General features: G+C 44.9%; 1 protein-coding gene across 2 annotated transcripts; it reads right to left on the bottom strand.

Annotated features, from left to right (window-relative positions):
* Positions 1-759: 759 nt before the first annotated feature.
* On the bottom strand, positions 760-18889 carry Sf3b2 (splicing factor 3b subunit 2). Of its 2 annotated transcripts, none has more exons than XM_040749731.1 (21): positions 18719-18889; positions 18514-18560; positions 17999-18073; positions 16477-16716; positions 14982-15099; positions 12870-12979; positions 12481-12577; positions 12093-12184; positions 11648-11863; positions 11362-11499; positions 11125-11205; positions 10713-10940; positions 8493-8642; positions 7597-7686; positions 7381-7488; positions 7022-7129; positions 6630-6772; positions 6442-6543; positions 1594-1693; positions 1319-1504; positions 760-1001 (listed from the first exon to the last, which is right to left on the bottom strand). In XM_040749731.1, exons 1-21 carry the CDS (start codon positions 18849-18851, stop codon positions 930-932), a joined length of 2634 nt encoding a protein of 877 aa, XP_040605665.1. In that variant the 5' UTR covers positions 18852-18889; the 3' UTR covers positions 760-929. The 2 variants fall into 2 exon arrangements, with proteins under 2 accessions (XP_040605665.1, XP_040605674.1); XM_040749740.1 differs by having other exon boundaries at positions 12870-12976.
* Between the last annotated feature and the right edge of the window lie 1652 nt (positions 18890-20541).

Genomic DNA, 20541 nt, shown 5'->3' with positions numbered 1-20541 from the left:
TTTGTGGGCTTCAGGATACTTCGCCCACTCCTGCAAAAGGAGCTGTAAATGGAGATCCAGCGACTGGCCATCACCTTGGGCACCTAAGTTAGGAAGTTTCCTTATGAGGGTAGGCCAAAGCTAAGGTCGGCCAAATCTAAGAGCCTTTCTTGGTACCGTATCCCCCACCCCCGCCCCCAGCCTCCATTTCAGTCCCAGAGTGCCTCAGTGCTTTCTCAATTTCTAAAATTCTTTTTCTCTCAAGGCCTGATCAGCTGCCATACCTCCACCCCCACCCTCCTGCACCTTCCTACACCCACACCTCACTTCTCCCCAGTACTTGAGCAGATGTCATGGGCTCCTATGATCCAACTAGTCTCAGAATTCAGGGGCCTCCAGAGAAAACAAACCCTTCAGACACACACAACTAGTGAATCCAAGGGTTAGCAGGGACTCTGGAAAAGTAAGAAATAGGCCTTTCTGCCACAAGGTCAACGAGGAAGGCCTCACCTGGCCTACTTCCCTAGCCTACAGTTACTTCCCAGCCTAGCCAGGGTGTTAAGCTGGCTATTTTTATTCCCCAGGGACAAAGCAGTAAGGTCAGACCAGACCTAAAGGTACTTCCCTCAGAGCCTTTGGACAAAGGTGGGGTAGGGGATAGTAAATTATCCACAATTTCAGCACAGCAACCTATGATCCTATAGTTCTATGGGGTAGTCTGTGATTATAGGCAAGAAGTATATGCTTCTGCAGAAGTGAAAAAGGAGAGAGGTTCCAGAGTCATGTATTCACCCTTCCTTGGGAAACAGCTTTATTTACAAAACAAGTCTAAAATAAGAACAAGAAATGACAAGCCTAGGGAAGTACAGAGTTAGCTTTGGGGGATCCACATATAAAGCCCAGACATACAGACAAAGGGCCTAACGGATGGCCAGCAATGTGAGAGGGACCTAAAATTTGAATTCCTTGTATTTCTTGCTGCCCCCACGACTGTCCTGGGGCTGAGCTTTCCGTTTCTTTTGCTGTAGGAGAAAAGAGAGAAACAGGTTACAACAGGTTAAACAACCCCAGAACAGGAGGGAGCCTTACACAGACATAAAAATTGAAGAAAAAAGGTACTGAAACCACATTCTCTTTTCCCTCTCTTATTTAGATGACTTCTTCTCCCTGTGCCCCAGCGTCCCCGTACCCAGTACTTAAGAGATGGCAACCAATGGAGGATCTCTAAGATTTTCAGGCTCAAGGAAGATAGGAATCAGACACCTTCCCAGCCACTATTAAAGCACATAGCTCTCTCCACCAGGGCAGGCAGACCCTATTCCTAGGCTGTCACTCCCACCTTCTGCTTAGCAGCATGCTCCGCCACCATGTCACTGAAGTCTTCTTTTTCTACTTGAGCCTGCTGCTCCCGCACATGTTCCTCATACTTCTGGGTCATGGCCATGGGGTCCAGCTCCAACTCCTCAGGTGCCAGCGCTACTTCCACACCTTGTAGTTCAGGGGCTGGGCCCTTACGACTCATAACCTGCAAAGATTAGAACCTTGTTATCTCCAAAGACTCGTAAGATACTAGTGCCATCTCCATCACAAAATAATGTCCTCCAAGATGCTTACTGTTGACATGTCATAAATGTGGGTTGATCCCATCATGGCTCCCCCAACAGTAGCTGTTCTCTTCTCTGGTAATACAGTGAACAGTTGAGGAGTCTCACTGCTGCAAAGGACAAAAAGTAAAACCTAATGAGGGATACAAGGGTCTCTGGACTCAAAAGAAACATAGGTAGCATTCAGATTCTTGGAGAATTCCAAGATAACTACAGGTAAAGTATTTGTCTTCATGGAGGACCATAAGAAAAGTTGGGTTAAGGATGTGGAGTGGGGTTTGTACAGATTCTACAAGATAGAATCTGTAAGGGCTACAGACTAAGGGATCTTCTGAATCAAATTACATGAGACCAGGATTCACACGTAAGGAAGGATAGTGATTAAAGGGGCTAACGTTTCATAGAGAACTTTAGATGAGAGAAACTGTCAAAACAACAGGCTAGGGCCAGTGAAATAGCTCAGCCTCACAAGCAGGATTGACCTGAGTCCCATCTCTGGAACCCATATAAAGGAGGAAGGAGAAAAATCAACTCTACTAAGTTTTCCTCTAACCTCTTTGTCCTGACATCTATGAGCTCGCTGTGGCACAATGGTACATACACACATATGCCCAAAAGGAAAAAAGTCTGGTCTGGTGGCATTTGACTTAATATCAGCACTCCAAAGGTGGAGGCAGTCTAATCTGAGTAAGAGGCCAGCCTATATAAGGGGCAAGACTATATAATGGGACAGTCTCAAAAGACCAAAGAGTAAAAATGAATGAATGAATAAAACAGACAAGTCTTCCCCACAAGTACTATCTGTTCTAATGTTCCAACCCTCCCAAAGACAAAAACCTTCAACCACTGATTTCAGTTATGCTTAGAGTAGTATTCAAAGGCAAGTGGCAAATCCATCCCTACCACTCTAGACCATGTTCTCTCCAATTCTTCCCCTAGAAGAGGGGACTCTTGATGCAGCAAATGTCTTACAACAAAATTCAGATTCTGTCACTCATCAAAAATACACTGACACTTCGGATAATCATTTGATTAAATCTGAATTTCTTAAAAATAATTTATTATACTTATTTTATTTAGTGTATGCACACACACTCTTTACACATACCACAGCATATACATCAAAGTCAGAAGACAGCTTGTAGGTATTAGGTATTAGAACTCTCATTCCACTACATTATTAAGCTCCAAGTATTAAACTCAGGTCATCAAATGCCACAGGCAAGCAGATCTCTGGATTCAAGACTAGCCTAGTCTACAAAGCAAGTTCCAAGATAGCCAGGACTATACAGAGAAACCCGGACTCAAGAAAAGAGCTAAAACTAAACAAAAAAAAAACAAACAAGCAAACAAACAAGCAAACAAAAACCCTCAGGTCATCAGGCTTAAAAAAAAACATTTACTTAAGTGCTGGAAAGATGGCTCAGTAGTTAGTGCGGGTTGCTCTTCTAGAAAACCCAGGTTTAATTCCCAGCACCAATGCGGCACTTTATTTTTACAACTAACCATCTGTAAGTCTAGTTCCAGAGGATCTGATGCCCTCTTCTGGTGCACCAGGCATGCACATAGTATACAGACATACATGATGCAAGGAAAATATTCATATTCAAAAATTATTTGTACACACACATTTATTTTAAATTTCATGTGTATGAGTGTTTTCTCTCCATGTTTGTATGTGTACCATGAGTGCCTAGTACCTGAAGAAGACAGAGGAAGGCGTCACATCCCCCTAGAACTAGTTACAGATGGCTATGTTTGCCACATGGTGCTGGGAACTGAATTCAGATCCTCTAGAAGAGCATCAAGTGCTCCTAACAGCTGAGCCATCTCTCCAGCCTTTAAAGGCAATTCCTTACCCACTGAACTAACTATCTTGTTGGCCAAAATTCAAACTCTGTATCATAACCTAAAGGTCATACTTTGTATGCTATACCCTTACTTGCTTTCTTTCCTTTAATATGCAAAACTTCAGAATTCTGCATCCTGACAAGAAACAGGGACCAGATTTACCCATCTATGAAATAACTAAAAACTGGACAAAGTAAATGAAACTGTGGTTTTTCAAGGCACCAGACAAGAAAGATAAAGGATAATGATTACTACAAGACAGAAACCAGGCTGGGCATTGGTGGCGCATGCCTTTAATCCCAGCACTCGGGAGGAGGAGGCAGGTGGATTTCTGTGGGTTCAAGGCCAGTCTGGTCTACAGAGCGAGTTCCAGGACAGCCTCCAAAACAATACAGAGAAACCCTGTCTCAAAAACAAAACAAAAGACAGAAACCAAATGAGAGGTAGAGGTAGGAGGTTCAGCAGTTCAAGGCTAACATTGGTTTAGAGACCCTTTAAAAATTTGGCTGAGAGATAGTGACGCACACGTTTAATCCCAGCACTCAGGATGCAAGAGGCAGGTGATCTCTGTGAATTGGAGGCCAGCCTGGTCTGCAGAGTGAGTTCCAGGACAGAATCCAAAGCTACACGTAGAAACCCTGTCTCGAAAAACAAATTTTAAAAGTAAAAATAAATAAATAAATAAATCAGATGAGCCTTACGATGGTATTGAGTTTCCAGACCACAGAACCAGGGGAGACCCATACAGACCTGAGAGTATTCTATAACTTGAGAGAATAAGGTCCAAATCAGCCAGAGATTGTAGGACACAAAAACTCAAGAACTTAAGACCTTCTTCAAGTATTACAGGGAGAGAGGTATGAAGACAATGTGCATGTGAGGATACTACCAACACCAAGGAGTTCCAGAACCACCTGGAAGGATGAGCAATGTACATTGCCCGCTGCTCAGTAAGGACAGAAAATAGTGCCAATTCCAACTCATCGGATGGGAAGACCTCCAAATTAACAAGGTTTGGGGCTGAGAATACAGAATCTCCTGAGCTGTGCCTCCTATTTGGGAGGACTGAACACTATTTCAATCCTACTAAGAAAAACAAAAAGCTGGGCTAGAGAGATGGCTCAGAGGTTAAGAGCATTGGCTGCTCTTCCAGAGATCCTGAGTTCAATTCCAACAACCATATGGTGGCTTACAACCATCTGTAATGAGATCTAGCACCCTTTTCTGGCCTGCAGGCATACATGCAGATAGAATACTAAACACACAATAAATAAATCTTCTGAAAGTTATTACCAAAAAAAAAAAATCAAAAAGCAAAGCCTCAAATGATCAAACTGTTTCTAAGTAACTACATACTAATGAAAGCTGAAGATGTGTAGTAATACAAAATACCCTGGGCCCAGCCAAGTATATCTCACAAACCTAAGCTGCCAGTCAGTAACTATCAAGCATATAAGCAAGGCATGGTGGTACACACCTATATTTAATCCCAGGATCAGAGAAGCTGAGACAAAGGAATCATGAGTTCAAAGCCAGCTGTGGTTACATAGACAGACCCCAGTCTTCCCATACCCTCAAAAAAGGCCAAGTATCATGGCTTTCATCCCAGCACTTAAGGAAGCAGAGACAGGCAGATCTCTGTGAGTTGAAGGCCAGCCTGGTCTACAGAGCTAGTTCCAGTACAGCCAGGGCTACACAAAGAAATCCTGTGTCAAAAAAAAACAAAAATAAATAAAGTTAAGGCTTGATGTAGTAGCACACACCTTTAAGTCCCAGCACTCAGGAGGCAGAGGCAGGTGGATCTCTGAGTTCAAAGCAAGCCTGGTCTACAGAGCAAGTTCCAGAACAGTCAGGGTTACAGAGAAACCCTATCTCAAAAAAACAAAAACAAAAAAACAGTTGAAAATAACTGAAGACCCAACAGCAACCTCTGGCCATATGTGTACAACATGTGTACACATATGGACCTGCACACATGTGCAGGTATACCAATAATAAGGACAAGGAAGCTATTTCATCATAAAGGGGTATGCAGGTTGGTTTTCTGACAACTTGACACAAACTAGAGTCATCTGGGAAAAAGGGAATCTCAGTTGGGAAAATGCCCCCACCAGACTGGCCTATGAGCCATTCCTTGATTGACTGATGTGGGAGGACCCAAGCCCACTGTACGCTGTGCCACCTCTGGGCAGAGGGTCCTGGGCTGTATAAGAAAGCAGACTGAGCAAGCAATGACCAACAAGCTATTGCAGCACTCCTTCAAGTCTCTGCTTCAGTTCCAGCCTCCAGGTTCCTGCCTCGAGCTCCTTCTCTGACTTCCCTTCTTAATAGATGTAACCTGTTCACCAAATAAATCCTTTTCTCCCCAGGTTTATTTTGGTCATGGTGTTTATCACAGCAGCAGAAAGCAGACTAGAACAGGGGTCATTCCTATGTGTCTACACACTGAAAACAGAGCTGCAAGATCTCCCTCAGGGCCTCTGTGCTTGCTTGTGCTCTATCTCTATTGACTGCAGACCACGGCTTCAACGAGGTCTTCCTAGGGCCTTTCCACAATTCAGCATTCTTCTCAAACTCATTACCCATTTTCATCAGCTTTACCACCGCAGACCTGAATAACTTTATTCTGATCCCCTGTCTACCTCGACTATCTACCCTCCTGACTTCCCACTGGCACAAAATTGGTGTTTAATAATTGTTAAGAGAACCAGGCAGGCCAGGCATTGGTGGCGCACACCTTTAATCCCAGCACTAGGAGGCAGAGGCAGGGGATCTCTTGAGTTTAGGCCAGTCTGGTCTACACAGAGCAAGTTCCAGGATAGCCAGGGCTACACAAAGAAACCCTATCTCAAAAAAAAAAAAACAAAAACAAAAACAAAAACAAAAACAAAAAACTGTTAAGAAAGGGAATAAAGAAAAATGGAATTAAAGCCAGTCAACCTATCTAGAAGACCAAGTAAAATGAAAGCCCTCCCCCAAAACTATTGCCTGACTACTTTTCTCTCACCCATCCATCGCCTCCTCTATCTTCTTCTTCCTCAGCTCAATGAGTTCAGGGGTCTCCATTCCAGCTGGCACTGATGAGAATCCTCCAGGAGTGATGAGGCCACTATGAGGAGAGAAACAACAGTTCCACTGTAAAGAAGCAGCCCCCAAAGACAGACTGCTCTGGAGGAGATAGACTCTATTTCCTACCTGTCTGCAGGCGTGATAAAGCCAGTCTCATCTGGCTTGTCTTCATCACTTTCTTCCTCCTCCTCTTCTTCTGAGGACTCTTCATCAGATGGCTCCAGTTCTCCCCAAGGGGTCCGATCAATCTCTTCTTCTTCGGTTTTCGTCTAAAAGAGATTCCTCATTCATTAACAAGTACTCATTTCGTGCGTATTGCCCCACCCTGCTGTTCACTGAAAGATGGAAAAGTAAACACATAAATCCTCTAAAAGAAAGCTGCGCTACACCCCAAGAAAACGCATGCCCATTTCAGACTGAACACCACCAAGCCCAGCTCCCTGATAATGAGGTTACAGATTAATTATTCCTAACCTTTTTAGCATTAAGTAAAATCAAACTCAGCAGCCTCCCCATACCTGAAACTCAGCAGCATTGGTTCCAAACACGTCCCCATAAAGTGGCTTCCCAGTCTCATCTACTGGGGGTTTGCCCCATCCACCAGCATGATATCCAAAGGAACAGCTCTGCAGAAGAGGGGACATGAATGATTTCTCCAGAACTCTAGAAAAGACTGAAGCCCTAGAAAAAAGTTAACACTCCAAGATCGGGACTCACTCAAAAAGCAAACAAAAAGCCATCCGTCACTCTATATTCTGCTCCAGCCTCCACAGGAAAATATGCCCACACATTCCTATGTAACACACATCCCACAGATTAAAATAAATAAATAAAAAAAGAAGAGGCAGCCAAGAGGGAAAACAAGCTCACTGCTCACCTCAGGAATAGGCGAATTCAGGCCAGGAATTTTCAGATTCGGGTAGGATGGGGGTGGTCCATATCGCTGCATGGCAATCAGCCACGGGGGAGGGACTTTGTGGGCATTCTGTAGGAAAAACAGAACAGGATGTGACCTACCTTCACTACCCTAGCTTTCCCTTCTGCTCCCATTCTCACCCTCTCCAGCTTCCCCAGCCACTTAGTCAACACTTACGGGTCCTACTGGCATCCCTAAGGAAATCCTTAGCTCATCAGATAGATCTCCAGGCTTCTTCTCTTTCAGCCTTGTCTCAAACTCCTTGCCCTGGGGAAAAAGCACAGCCTGCTTTATTGGGGACTCCAGACATAATAAGATCTCAGTGACATGCAGACGTAAGAACAGACAAGAAGTCCTAACTCCATTAGATACAAAGTCCCATGAGGGCTGCCGGGCTCCCACTTGGGTAGAATAGAAAGAGGAAGATGGCCAGACTCCCTGCTGCTACTGTGAGAATAAAGCCAAATACAACACCTGCTTTCTCACTTGTGAAATGAGGCCACTGGACAAGATGACTGTCAGCATCCTTCTATCTCAAGTATCTTTTGATGCCGTGGTGATTAACATTCCAAAGATCAGGGGAAAAAAATAAAGCTTTCTCCCACTTAAAACACAAAATGTTTCTGTATAACACATGCCACTGTCCCTAACCACCCATCAAACGTCATTTCAAATACACTGTGACTCTCTTCTGAAAAAAGGATTTGTCTGGCTGAACGTTGGTGGCGCACGCCTTTAATCCCAGCACTCGGGAAGCAGAGGCAGGCAACTCTCTGTGAGTTCAAGGCCAGCCTGGTCTACAGAGAGAGTTCCAGGACAGCCTCCAAAACAATACAGAGAAACCCTGTCTGGAAAAACAACAACAACAACAAAAAAAAAGGGGGGGTTGTCTGAGGGAGAAAACAAGCAAACAAACAAACAAACAATAAATAAATAAGTACAACCCCACATAATATGCTACCTGATGGCAGGAATATTTTAAGGCTAGGGACCACTGTACCAGTTTTGAAACAGACTCTAACCGAAGTCAACATCAAGACTCAACCCTGTACCTCCCAGTCCCCTTCCCAAACCTCATAATATAGGTCCCCATGGATGGTCAGCTTTGGTTTGGTCTGCCACTTGAAAAAGGCATCATGTAGTTTCTGGTAGTCAATATCAATCTTCCCCATCTTGGGCCGAACCTTCTCCCTCATTTTTGACTTCATGGTTTTTTGTTCTTCCTGTAAAAATTGTCATGAAAGGAATACTTTATTAGACACTCCTGCGGTGATACATTGTTTATGATCTAATAAAGCTTGCTTGAAGATCAGGATACAAAGGTATCACACTAGTTAGCCAGAGAAGCTAGGCAGTGGTGGTACACCTTTAATCCCAGGACTCAGGAGACAAGAGGCAGATGGATCTCTGTGAATTCAAGGCCACCCAGGGCTATACGAGAATGAATCGGTCTAAAAGAGAAACGGAGATACGCTTTTGATCCCAGCACTAGATAGAATACAAGGAGCTCAGTGCAGTCTCAGGAAGCAGTCTGAGACTTGGTGAGGAGCAGTGTAGTTTGGAGAGGCGATCTAAGGTTTGTTGGATCACCCCTTTGGTCTGAGCATTGGGGTGGAAACTCTTAGATGGCTGGCCGCTTTGCTTCTCTGATCTTCTAGCTTGAACTATAACAACTGTCTCTCGATTTTTATTATTCATGCTATAAACTGACTCCAATTCAATGGAACCTCATTAGCTTAGTTTCAAATTAACTTAGTTTCAAAATGCTCCTGAGCTCAACAGCAGCACCCAAAATCCAAATGACACAATCTGCAACAGACTTACTATATGAAAGCAGCCTCAGCTTTCTGTCAGTAACTACTGTTCAAATGTGTGATCAAGAGAGAACTGATCTTGGGAAGCAGAGGCAGGCGGATCTCTGTGAGTTCGAGGCCAGCCTGGTCTACAGAGCGAGTGCCAGGACAGCCTCCAAAACTACACAGAGAAACCCTGTCTCGAAAAACCAAAAAAAAAAAAAAAAAAAGAGAACTGATCAAGGCTAGAGAGTTGGCTTACTTGTTACTTTTGCAGAGACCATAATTTCAGTTCCCAGTTCCCACATGGTGGCTTACAATAATTCCTAACTCCAGTTCCAAAGGTATCTAACACCCTCCTCTGACCTCCGCTGGTACCAGGTATACACACAGCACACATATATACATGCAAGGGAAATACCATAAAAAGTAAATAAATCTAAAACTAAAAGAATAGATGACTACAGGCTAAATGGAAGGTGATTTCCAGTTAAATTTTTTTTAATCACAAACAACTAGTACTCAACTTATTTATTTAAAACATTTAAACTTAAAAATTTACAGAAGCATTGTGCTAGACAGTTTTCTGTCCACTTGACACAAGCTAAAGTCATCTGAGAGGAGGGAACCTCAATTACGAAAATGCCTCCATATGATCTGGCTGTACAAAAGCCTGTAGGGCAGTAGTTCTCAAACTTCATAATGCTATGACCCTTTAATATGGTTCCTCATGTTGTAGGATCCTCCCAACCATAAAATTATTCCCATTGCTACTTCCTAACTATAATTTTGTTTCTGTTATGAACTGTAATGTAAATAAATATCTGTGCTTTCTGGTGGTCTTAGGTGACCCTTGTGAAAAGGTAGTTTGACACCCTCCAATCCCCCACACTCCCAAAAAGGGGCCAAGACCCACAGGTTGAGAGCTGCTGCTGTAGGGCATTTTCTTAGTTAGTGGTTAATGGGGAAGGGCCTAGCCTATCGTGGGTAGTTCCATTCCTGGGCTGGTGATCGAGCAAGCCATATAGAGCAAGCAGTTCCCGCCATGGTTTCTGCATCAGCTCCTGCCTGCAGGTTCCTGACCTGCTTGAGTTCCTGCCATCACGGCTTTTGGTGATGAACTGTTATAATGGAACTGTGAGTGAAATAAACCCTTTCCTCCTCCCCACGTTGCTTTTGGTCAGTGTTTTATCACAGTAACAGTAGCCCAACTAAGACAAGCATCATTTGCACCTCTAGCTACAAGTATGTCAGAAAACAGCAAGATGACCAAGTGAATTCAGGAGGGAAGAAGAGAAAGGAAGAAAGCTGCTATTCAGGACCAGGATCTCAAACTAGCAAAGGAGTGGTGCTCTAAGCACAGACTCAAAGTCTATTTACTGTGCTGACTTCTAATCTAGAATATGGGTAATTAGACTAGTAACAGGTGGTAAGTTCAATTCTAAGGCAGGCTGCTACATACAAAGGCTAACTCAAGTTTGTGCCCAGCCTGGGCCTCACCTTCTCCTGCAAGGCTTCTCGCATTTCCTGAATGCCTGTGCGTTTGATGAAGTCTGGAAGCTCAAAGGGGGGCTTCTCAATGCCCCGTTTGCCTTGCAGGTACTTGCGCTTAAAACACCAGTGGCGTGGCACAGGGACCGAGTTCCGGGTGGCCTTGAGGTGAACCAAGAGCTTAGGGTCCTGTGCAGTCACATCATGCATCTCTACAACATCAGGCCGAGCCACCAGCTGAAAAACGCAATAGAAAGCCCACCTCTTGATTAAAGTTGTTTTCTCTTTCTAAAAAGACACCTTACCAATCATCCATAAAAGCACCTCCTTGTAAGCCTCTAGAACAAACTCAGCGGGGCTGGGTGCATCTCACAATTTCCCAGCCAGGCTCCAGATCCAGCTGGGTCATCTCAGGTCTAACCTGCTTGAGTTCCGCCACAGTAAAGCGATTCATTCGGCGCAACTTCTTCTTGGACAGCTTAGGGGCTTCTGGTTTCTTTTCCTAGAATAGAGTAACCTCTTAGGTGGCCTCAGGTGGGAATCAAAATGCCCAGCCCACTACAATGCTTAAGCCATGAAAGCCCTTTACCATGGTCTCCAAGGGAAACACCTCAACTACCTATGCCCTGCATCCCTCTCCAACTGAGGGGAGCCTGACCTGTTCATCATCACTGCTGTCATCATCACTGTCCTTGTGCTCCTCCTCAAAGCCCTTCTTCTTAGGGACTGAAGAGTTCTCCATTTTGTCAAGTTTCTCTGGCTCCTTTTCTTTTTCCTTCTTCACATCATCAGTGAGCTGAGGAGACAGACCATTTGGAAATCCCGCTCTTGTGACACATCTCCATTTCTGACCCCTGTATGCCAACAAGCATCCCCCAAGTCTTATCTCACCCCATCACAAGCCCATCGAGTGTGGTCCACTCAGAGCATACCACTCATTGTACCTTGAAAGCCTCAAAAATCCTCTTGAAGAAGATGAAGTTGGGCTCATAGATTTCAGGCTCCTCAGTTACATATTCAATCTCAACATCAGCAGCAGGGGAGTCAGAGCCTCGAGACCGAGCTGAGTCTTTCTCTCGGTCCCCAGAGCTCTCTGAAGATGCTGCCCGCACCCGCTGGGGCTTTTTCTTCTTCTTTCGGTTACGACGTTTGCGGTTTTTCTATCAAGACAGGAAAATTACATCAGAGAGTCTTTACCCATGCCTGCCTTTACTACTTCACAAGAACAGGCAGATGCCAAAGTTCTGCCTCTCAAAGGTAAGTTGCTGTGCATCCTGGAGCTGCAGGGCTTTGTGACAAGCAAAGACCCGCAAGATGCTTAGGGCGGAAACCAGCACATACACAAACCCCATCTCGGCAGAACCCTTCCAGACAAGCTCCATGACCTACCTCTTTTTTGGATATGGACATGGTATCCTCTTCAGTCTCTGATGCTGACTGTCCCAGAGACGAGCGAGTGTCTGTCTCCATTTCTTCTTCCTCTGTTAAAAAAGAATGTGGCAATCAATTCTCCTAACAAAATCTTCACTTGAAACAGGATCTTTATAGTCCAGGCTGGTCTCAAACTTAGTATGGAGACAAGGATGACTTTGAACTTCTGATCTATCTCTACCTCCTAAGTGCTGGGATCAAGAATACACTACCACACCCAGTTTTCTAGATCACTTGAGAGTAGCCGCTCTCCAGACTGTTCTCTCTCAGGGATGGAAAAGAAGACATGGATCAGCACATCACTGTGGTCCAGTCCTGTGCTGCAACGTTAGGACACACCACTTACCCTGCTGAGAGTTCATCTCTTCCTGACGGCTCTCCTTCAGCTGTAGAATCTTTTCCAAAGCCTGGGGTATCTTGGGACCCACAGAGGGATCATCCATCTGCCAGAGACAATCAGAATAGCTAACCCCAGCTCCTTCCTCCTCTAATTCCTAACTCTTACACTAAAAAAGCTGCTGGGTGATAACACATACAGTAAATAAGGTTCTGCATCCCTCAGAATTCTGCCCAAGTGTCCCAAGTCCCTAACCCTAAAAACTCATTTTAGCTAACTGTGGCTCCTGTGCCCAAGAATTTAACCCCACCCCCACATTACAGACTCCTCTAGGATCCTAAAACAGTCCTCTTCAAACCACAACTTTTCTGAACATAGGAAAAAGTCAACAGTCTCACCTCTCTGTTCTCATCTCCAGGGGGTGGGGGGGGACCCCGAGGGCGAGGAACAGGTGCTCCCATGGGCAAAACAGTGGGAGTGGGAACCACAGGGCCTACTGGAGCAGCTACTGTGTGAAGGAAAAACAGAAGTCCAATGTCAAAATAGTCTGGTGATGGGTGCCCTGCAGAGCACAAGATACTCAAAGAGTACAGAAGAATTTGTAAGGTGCTGGCAATATTTTGATTTGTGGTTTACAGGCTGGCTGCATGAGTACACATGGTATGTAAAAATTCATGACCTATCATACACTTGGTATAGTTAAGTTTTTCTTCTTTTGGGTTATTATTTTTTTATTCTCTTCTCTCATATTCCCTGTGTGTGGTTATACCCATAGAGGCCATAACAGAGTCAGATCCCCTAAACTTGGAGCTACCAGTGATTGTGAGTCACCCAATGTGGGTAGTAGGGTAAAACACAGGTCCTCTGCAAGGCTAGCAGGCACTCTTAATAAAATTTCTTTGCAAGCTGGGCGGTGGTGGCGCACGCCTTTAATCCCAGCACTTGGGAGGCAGAGGCAGGCGGATCTCTGTGAGTTCGAGGCCAGCCTGGTCTACAGAGCGAGTTCCAGGACAGCCTCGAAAGCCACAGAGAAACCCTGTCTCGAAAAACCAAAAAAAAAAAAAAATTAAAAAATTAAATAAAATATCCTTCCGACCTCTTCCTTTGTTTTTCATTTGTTTTTAATTTTTATTTATTTCACATGTATGAATGTTTCTTCTGCTCATACTTATGCATACCACGTTCAGACCTGGTATCTGGAAAGGTCAAAAGAGGGGGTCAGATCCCCTAAAAATGTAGCTGTGAATTATGAGCCAGCATGTGGGTGCTAGGAACTGAACCTGGGTCCTCAGCAAGAATAACAAATGCTCTAAACAACTCTCTCCATCTCTATAGCCCTTCTTCTGTGTTTTTGAGATAGATTCTATTTCTCAAACACATGATCCCCTTTCTTCAAATTCCTGACTACTAGGATTGCAGGTTACAGACATGCACTGTCATGGCTGACTATTAGTAATCATTTGTTTTCTCCTTTGGAGATAGAGCCTCACTACATAAACTAGGTTGTTATTAACTGTACAAGGAGGAGCCTGTCTCTAGCTCCTTAAGGGTATACACCACAAACTCAGTAATTTTTTATTGATGTGTATGGGTCTTTTGTCTGCATGTATGTATGTGTACACGTGTGTGTGCCTGATACCCAAGGAGGTCAGAAGAGGGCATTGCACCCCCTGGAAATGGGAGTTACAGATGACTGTGACCCACCATATGGGTGTTGGGAACAGAACCTGGGACCTCTGCAAGAGTAGCAAATGTTCTTTTAACCACTGAGCCATCTCTCCATTTAAATTTTATATATACTTGTCCCTTCGTATCCATAGGGACTGTGTTACAGAACCCCACCCAAATACTGGAATCAGAATGCTTAAGTCCTTCATAGAAAACATAGGATTTGCACAGAATCTATAAATACACTTTGTGTATTTTAAGATCCTCTCTAATGCCCACTACAATAAACGTTATCTAAATAGTTCTGTGGAAGTTTAGGAAATGACAAGAAAAAGTCTGAATGTGTTTAATACAGACACATTGTTTTAAATACTTTTTTTTTAAATTACATATGGTGGACAGTGGTGGCGTATCCCTTTAATCCCAGCACTTGGGAGGCAGAGGCAGGCAGATCTCTGTGAGTACAAGGCCATCCAGAACTGCAGAGTGAATGCCCAGACAGCCAGGGCTACAGAAAAATACAGGGTTTCAAGTTGCCCAAGACCATCTTTGAATTCAGTGTATAATCCAGGATGACCTTTACCCTCCTGCCATTACCTCTCAAGCAGTAAGATTACAGGCATGTGCCATCATGTCCAGATAAAAAGAAGTATTTTAAGAATTATATTCTTTGCTGAGTGGTGATGGTGCACAGCCTTCAATCCCAGCACTCCGGAGGCAGAGGCACACGGATCTCTGAGTTCAAGGCCAGTCAGATCTACAAAGTTACACAGAGAAACTCTGTCTCCAAAAACAAAAAAGAATTGTTTTCTTTGCTCTTCCCTTCCATCCAAGGGTCTTACCTCGAGGTCCCAGAGGAGTGCGGACACCCAGCTGACCCATATCTTGAGGAGGCCTCGGGACTGCAGTACCCATCTTGGCAATCTCCTGCTGCCGTTCCTGCTCCATTAACACAGCTGCCTACAAGAGGGACATGAAGTTGGCACACAGCCCCTGACAAATGTTTTTTTTTTCAAAAGAGTATAATCAAGAGCCACCGAGGTGCAGACAATTTTCCACTTCTACATTTGCATGTTATTAATAAAAGTAGAAACTTCTTACCACAATGGAAAACTCCTAGAAACCAACGAGAAAAACCCTAGGAAATTTCTGGCTCCCTGAAGAGAAGCCACTATTTAACTAAACACTATCCTCTATTTTTCAATGAGTTTTCTTCCCCCAAAGATCAAACTACTTAGAAAGAACCATGAGTCTATACCTACCCCTTAAAATCTGCCACAGCCTAGACAAAACTAGTACTTTATATCTTTTTTTTTTTCTTTTTCCAGACAGAGTTTCTCTGTGGCTTTGGAGGCTGTCCTGAAACTAGCTCTTGTAGACCAGGCTGGTGTCAAACTCACAGAGATCCGCCTGCCTCTGCCTCCTGAGTGCTGGGATTAAAGGAGTGCGCCACCACCGCCAGGCAAAACATCTTTTACATCATCCCTAAATCTGTACTCATCACAGTGTAAATCAAATGCAAATAACTAAATGATGCCATGTAAGACTAGCAGTAATCAGCCTGGTATCGCACACCTTGATCCCAGAGTTCAAGAGGCAGAGGCAGGCAGATCTCTGAGCTTGAGGCCAGCTGGTCTACAGAGTGAGTCCCAGGACAGCCAGGGTTTCACACAGAGAAACCCTGTCTTGAGAAACAAAAACAAAAAACAAATAACAACAACAATCAAAAAGCAAAACTAGCAATAATCATAAAGTATTTTCTGTAATGGATAAAGAAAATATTATTTGTGTTATTATCACAAGAATTCTGCTATATATTTGGTTTAAGTTTGATATTTTTTCTTTACTTTTTAATAACAACTCTCTAAAAACAAAAAAAATCATTTTTAGTTCGTATGCCACACAAAAGCAGGTTACCCAATTTGCTAACCCCTGGACTCTAGTACTGGAACTTAGTCGGTTATGAGGTAGCCTCCAAGGCAATCTTGAATGAAACATCTCAGTTTGGACACTCAATAATGGTAAATGGCATCCTATGGATGAACCATGATGTTAAAAGTTAGGGAGAGAAATATTAACCTCTTCTGCTGCTCTAAGAGCTTATGTTCCTTCAATGAATGAGTTCCCTGCTTAAAAAAGAAAACTTCATACTAGCAACAATACAGCCCAGGTCAATCTACCAAATTCTTGCTTCTAGGATTCTCTGCCAGCTGTTACCTATGTTCAAGTCTTCAATCAAGACCTTCCTAAAAGGCCTGGCCTCAGGCGCTGGCTTTCTGAGGTTCCATCACCATCAGTGACCTGATGTGACCTAGGTGAGGTTCCTGCCTGCCCCACCTGTTTGGCGCGTTCCTCTTGCTGCATCAGCAAAGCTGCCTGCTGTTGTGCCAGCTTCAGCCGTTCCTCTTCTGATAATGCCACAGGCTCACCAACGCGGAGAGGAGGCGGAGGCCCCAAATTTGGTGGGTGAGCCATAGGAAAGCCAAGGCCAAGGCCTGGTGGAGGTGGTGGAGGTGGTGGAGGAGGCTGTAGAGGGGGGAGTCCCATAGGTGGCGGCGGCATAGGAATCCCAGACAGCTGTGGAAAAAATATGTAGCTATGAACTAGAAAGCATTTATTCACTTTAGAAGCATTTGCTGGGGACGTAGCAAAAGAGCCAGGCATTCAAAGTCTAGTCATGCAGAACTCAAGAAAATGCACCACAGGAGAATCAAGAGAAGAAAAGGCTAACTTTAGAACACTGATCAAACAAAGCCATCGGCTCCACTGAAAAATATCAGGAACACACATTTTCATTCAATTTAAGGAGATACAAGAACACCTCTAATATGTAGTATCTATTCAGGAATTTTACAACACACACACACACACTGTAACAGACTCCAGATCAAAGCCACTAGTTTACAGAAAGACACTCAAATACTGGATTCCAAAGGAACTTAAACAAAACAAATAGGAACCAGTACTGGAGAGATGGACCAGCAGTTAAGAACTGCTCTTGAGGGCTGGAAGGTGGTGGCGCACGCCTTTAATCCCAGCACTCGGGAGGCAGAGGCAGGTGGATCTCTGTGAGTTCGAGGCCGGGCTGGACCAATAGCTTCCAAAACAATACAGAGAAGCCCTGTCTCATAAAAACCAAAAAAAAAAAAAAAAGAACTGCTGCATCACAGGGTTCAATTCCCAGCATCCAGATGACAGTTCACAATCCTCTGAAACTCCAGCCCCAGAGTGATCCAAGCCCCTTTATGGTCTCCTGTAATGCTGCATGCACAGGGAGTAGACATGCACATCCATACATATATACATACACTCTTTTTGAGATAGGATTTCTCTATGTTCTGGCTGTCCTGGAACTCACTCAGTAGGTCAAGCTGGCCTCAAACTCAGAGATTCACCTGCCACTGCCTCCCAAATGCTGGGATTAAAGGTGTTCGCCACCACCACTAGGCTATAAATATTTTTTAAAAGAAATAGAAACCAATGTGCCAGGGCCCAGAATGCCAATGAGTTACTAAATGCAAGAAGTATATAATAAAAGTCAGAGCATTATCTCCTAATGTCTCAATGAAGAACTTTGGGAGCTACGCCTGATGACAAAGCACATGACTACATCCAATTGGGAGAGGATCAAGTAAGAATTCTAGGTATTCAAGTTGAATCTCGAATGATAAGTAAAATTCGGAAGAGCAGACATTGGGGACTGAAGCACTACTGGCACTAAGTCAGAAGTCAACAGGTCCCGATTCTGTCTCATTAGCCCCCATCCTGAATTCACTATCCCATCGGATAGCTGTATCTCCAGTGCAATGCAGGGGAGAAAGGTTCTCCTGAGCAGAAATGGCCGATAACAGTCTCTTACCTGTGCTGACATAGGAGGAGCAGCTTTGTCCCCATCTTCTCCTCTTAAAACTGGTCGATTCAGCACGATGCCAGTCTACAAAAGAAAAGAGAACTCTATGTCAGAACTATTCCATTGCACAACCTCCTCCACCATTTATTTAACAAAATGTACACAATGCCGGTTTGCCAGAGATTGGGGCTGGAACCTGAGAAAAGCGATTACAATAAAGCAAAGGCAAAAACTGACAAAATGATCAAGACCTGACTTGCCGCAATGAAGTACGTTAAGAAAGGAAGACTCAGCCGGGCGTGGAGGCGTACACCTTTAATCCCAGAGCACTCTAGAGGGCGAGGCAGGCTGATCTCTGAGTTCGAGGCCACCCTGGTCTACAGAAAGAGTTCTAGGACAACCAGGTGTACACAGAGAAACCCTGTCTAAAAACTTTTTTTTAATGTAAAAGAAACGAAGACCCATCCGTGTGGAATCTTAAAGGCCTCTAGTAAAAGTAATCCTGAACTCCTGCCACAACTCACCTGGCGGGTGTAGGTCTGCAGCCGCTCAACCAGCTCCTCGCGACTCCCTGTGGAGCGAAGCACAGAATCAGGGGGTCAGCCCCAGCTTGGCCAGGTCGGGCCCCAGAGGCCTGTCTCCGCCCCCCGCCCGTGGGTCTCCTGGGTAACCAGGCTCCACGTCTCCACAAGCCCACGCAGCCCCCCTTGACCGCCCCATGAGCCTCACCCTGGATCGGAGCTCCTATTTCCGCCAATTTGGCCTGAAGTTCCTGAGCCGCCCAAGCGCCATAGTGGCCTGGAGGTGGCGGCGGTGGCAACTGCAATTCTCCTTTGGGAGGCTCTGGATGCTCCGCCGCCATCTTAGCCACAAGAAGGCGCGCGACAACACGGAAGCCCGGATAAGCCACCGGGCCTACTTCCCGGAACTTCCGGCAGAGCAATCCGCCTTGTCCCGCGGTGATTGGAAAGCACTTGATCGAGACACACACCCACTGCCTTTCGCTGGGAGATAGGATTCGCCACTAACAAATACTGCAAGGCCTTCTGGGAGTTGTAGTCTACGACTGCACCGCCTGGCTGAACGTTTGTTTGCTTTAACATCCCATACTCTGTGGTAGATCCGCCGCTAGGGCCTTCCACTCAGCGGGTCCTTTCTTCTTCTCCTCACTTGCCCAAACGCACACTAAGTCTTCTGGTCCGACACCCTCAGTGATGAGGTACCTGGATGCTTATTTCCCCCCAGGAGCTCATAGAGACTGCTTTCCGTCGCCCGCCAAGTGGGAGGTTGGAGCGGATGCCTCTGATAAAACAGTGTCCGATTGTTTGCCTGCTCACTCCCGGCCCAGGCGTGCTTGAATGGGCTGAAAGGGGATCGGAGCCCGTAAAGGAACAAACTCGCCAGGCTGAGTTCCAGCTGCCGACTTGGGGGAAGGGCGATACCAAAATCCCCTTTTCCACATTCGAGAAAAACTTAAGAAAATGCTTTCTCTGCTAAATGTTTCCTCTCCTTTCTAGGAGCTTTTATAACACATTCAGCTTTCCACCTTTTATTTTCAAAACGAAATGTGCACTACTTGCAGTTTGATGTCTGTGGAGGCAGAAGAGTGTCCAGGAGACGGTTGTGAATTGAACCCAGGTCCTCTGCAAAAGCAACAAGTGCTCTTAACGCCATCTCTCCAGTCACAAGGTTTTCGTTGTTTAAGACAGTGTGTCACCATTTGGTCCAGGCGAGCCTCTAACTCCTGATCCTTTGACAACTACGATGCCCTGCTTCATGGAGTGGGAGGGCTTGATATTTGAGATCAAAGCTCATTATGTAGCTCCAACTGTCCTGGGACAAACTAGCCCAAGCTAACCTCTAACTTTTTTTTTCTTTGGTTTTTACAAGACAGGGTTTCTCTGTATTGTTTTTGAGGCTGTCGGTCCAGCCCAGCCTCGAACTCACAGCGATCTGCCTGCCTCTGCCTCCGGAGTGCTGGGATTAAAGGCGTGCGCCACCACCGCCCGGCGCTAACCTCTAACTTTTTGGCAAGCCTTCTGCCTCAGTTTCCTGAGAGCTGGTATTACAAATGTGAGCCAATCCATTGCCCCTTTTTGTTTTGTTTTTTCGAGACAGGTTTTCTCTCTATGCAACAGTCCTGTCTGTCCTGGAACTCGATCTGTAGACCAGGCTGGCCTTGAACTCACTTGAGATCCGCCTGCCTCTGCCTTCCAAGAGCTGGGATCAAAGGCGTGGCCACAGCTGCCCAGCTGCCCTGTTTCATCTTTAAGTCTTTCCTACCCTTTATTCCTACTCCCATTCCCAAAACAGGAGCAAGAACTTGATCTTTTTCTGTCATGCAACATCTAGCATCCAGGAGGCACCTAATAAATGATTATTGTGCCGGGCGTTGATGGTGCATGTCTTTAATCAGGACAATACAGAACTCCAAAACAATACAGAGAAACCCTGTCTCAAAAAAACAAAATAAATAAATGATTATTGTGAAGGGGGAAAAAGATATAGCCCTGGGATTTTATCTTCTTGTAGGAAAAAAACAAGCAAAAAAC

The sequence above is a fragment of the Mesocricetus auratus genome, unplaced genomic scaffold (genome assembly GCF_017639785.1).
Source record: "Mesocricetus auratus isolate SY011 unplaced genomic scaffold, BCM_Maur_2.0 Super-Scaffold_4256, whole genome shotgun sequence".
In the NCBI taxonomy this organism is placed as follows: domain Eukaryota; kingdom Metazoa; phylum Chordata; class Mammalia; order Rodentia; family Cricetidae; genus Mesocricetus; species Mesocricetus auratus.
Note: the sequence above shows the minus strand (reverse complement) of the source record. Positions and strands in the feature narration are given on the sequence as shown.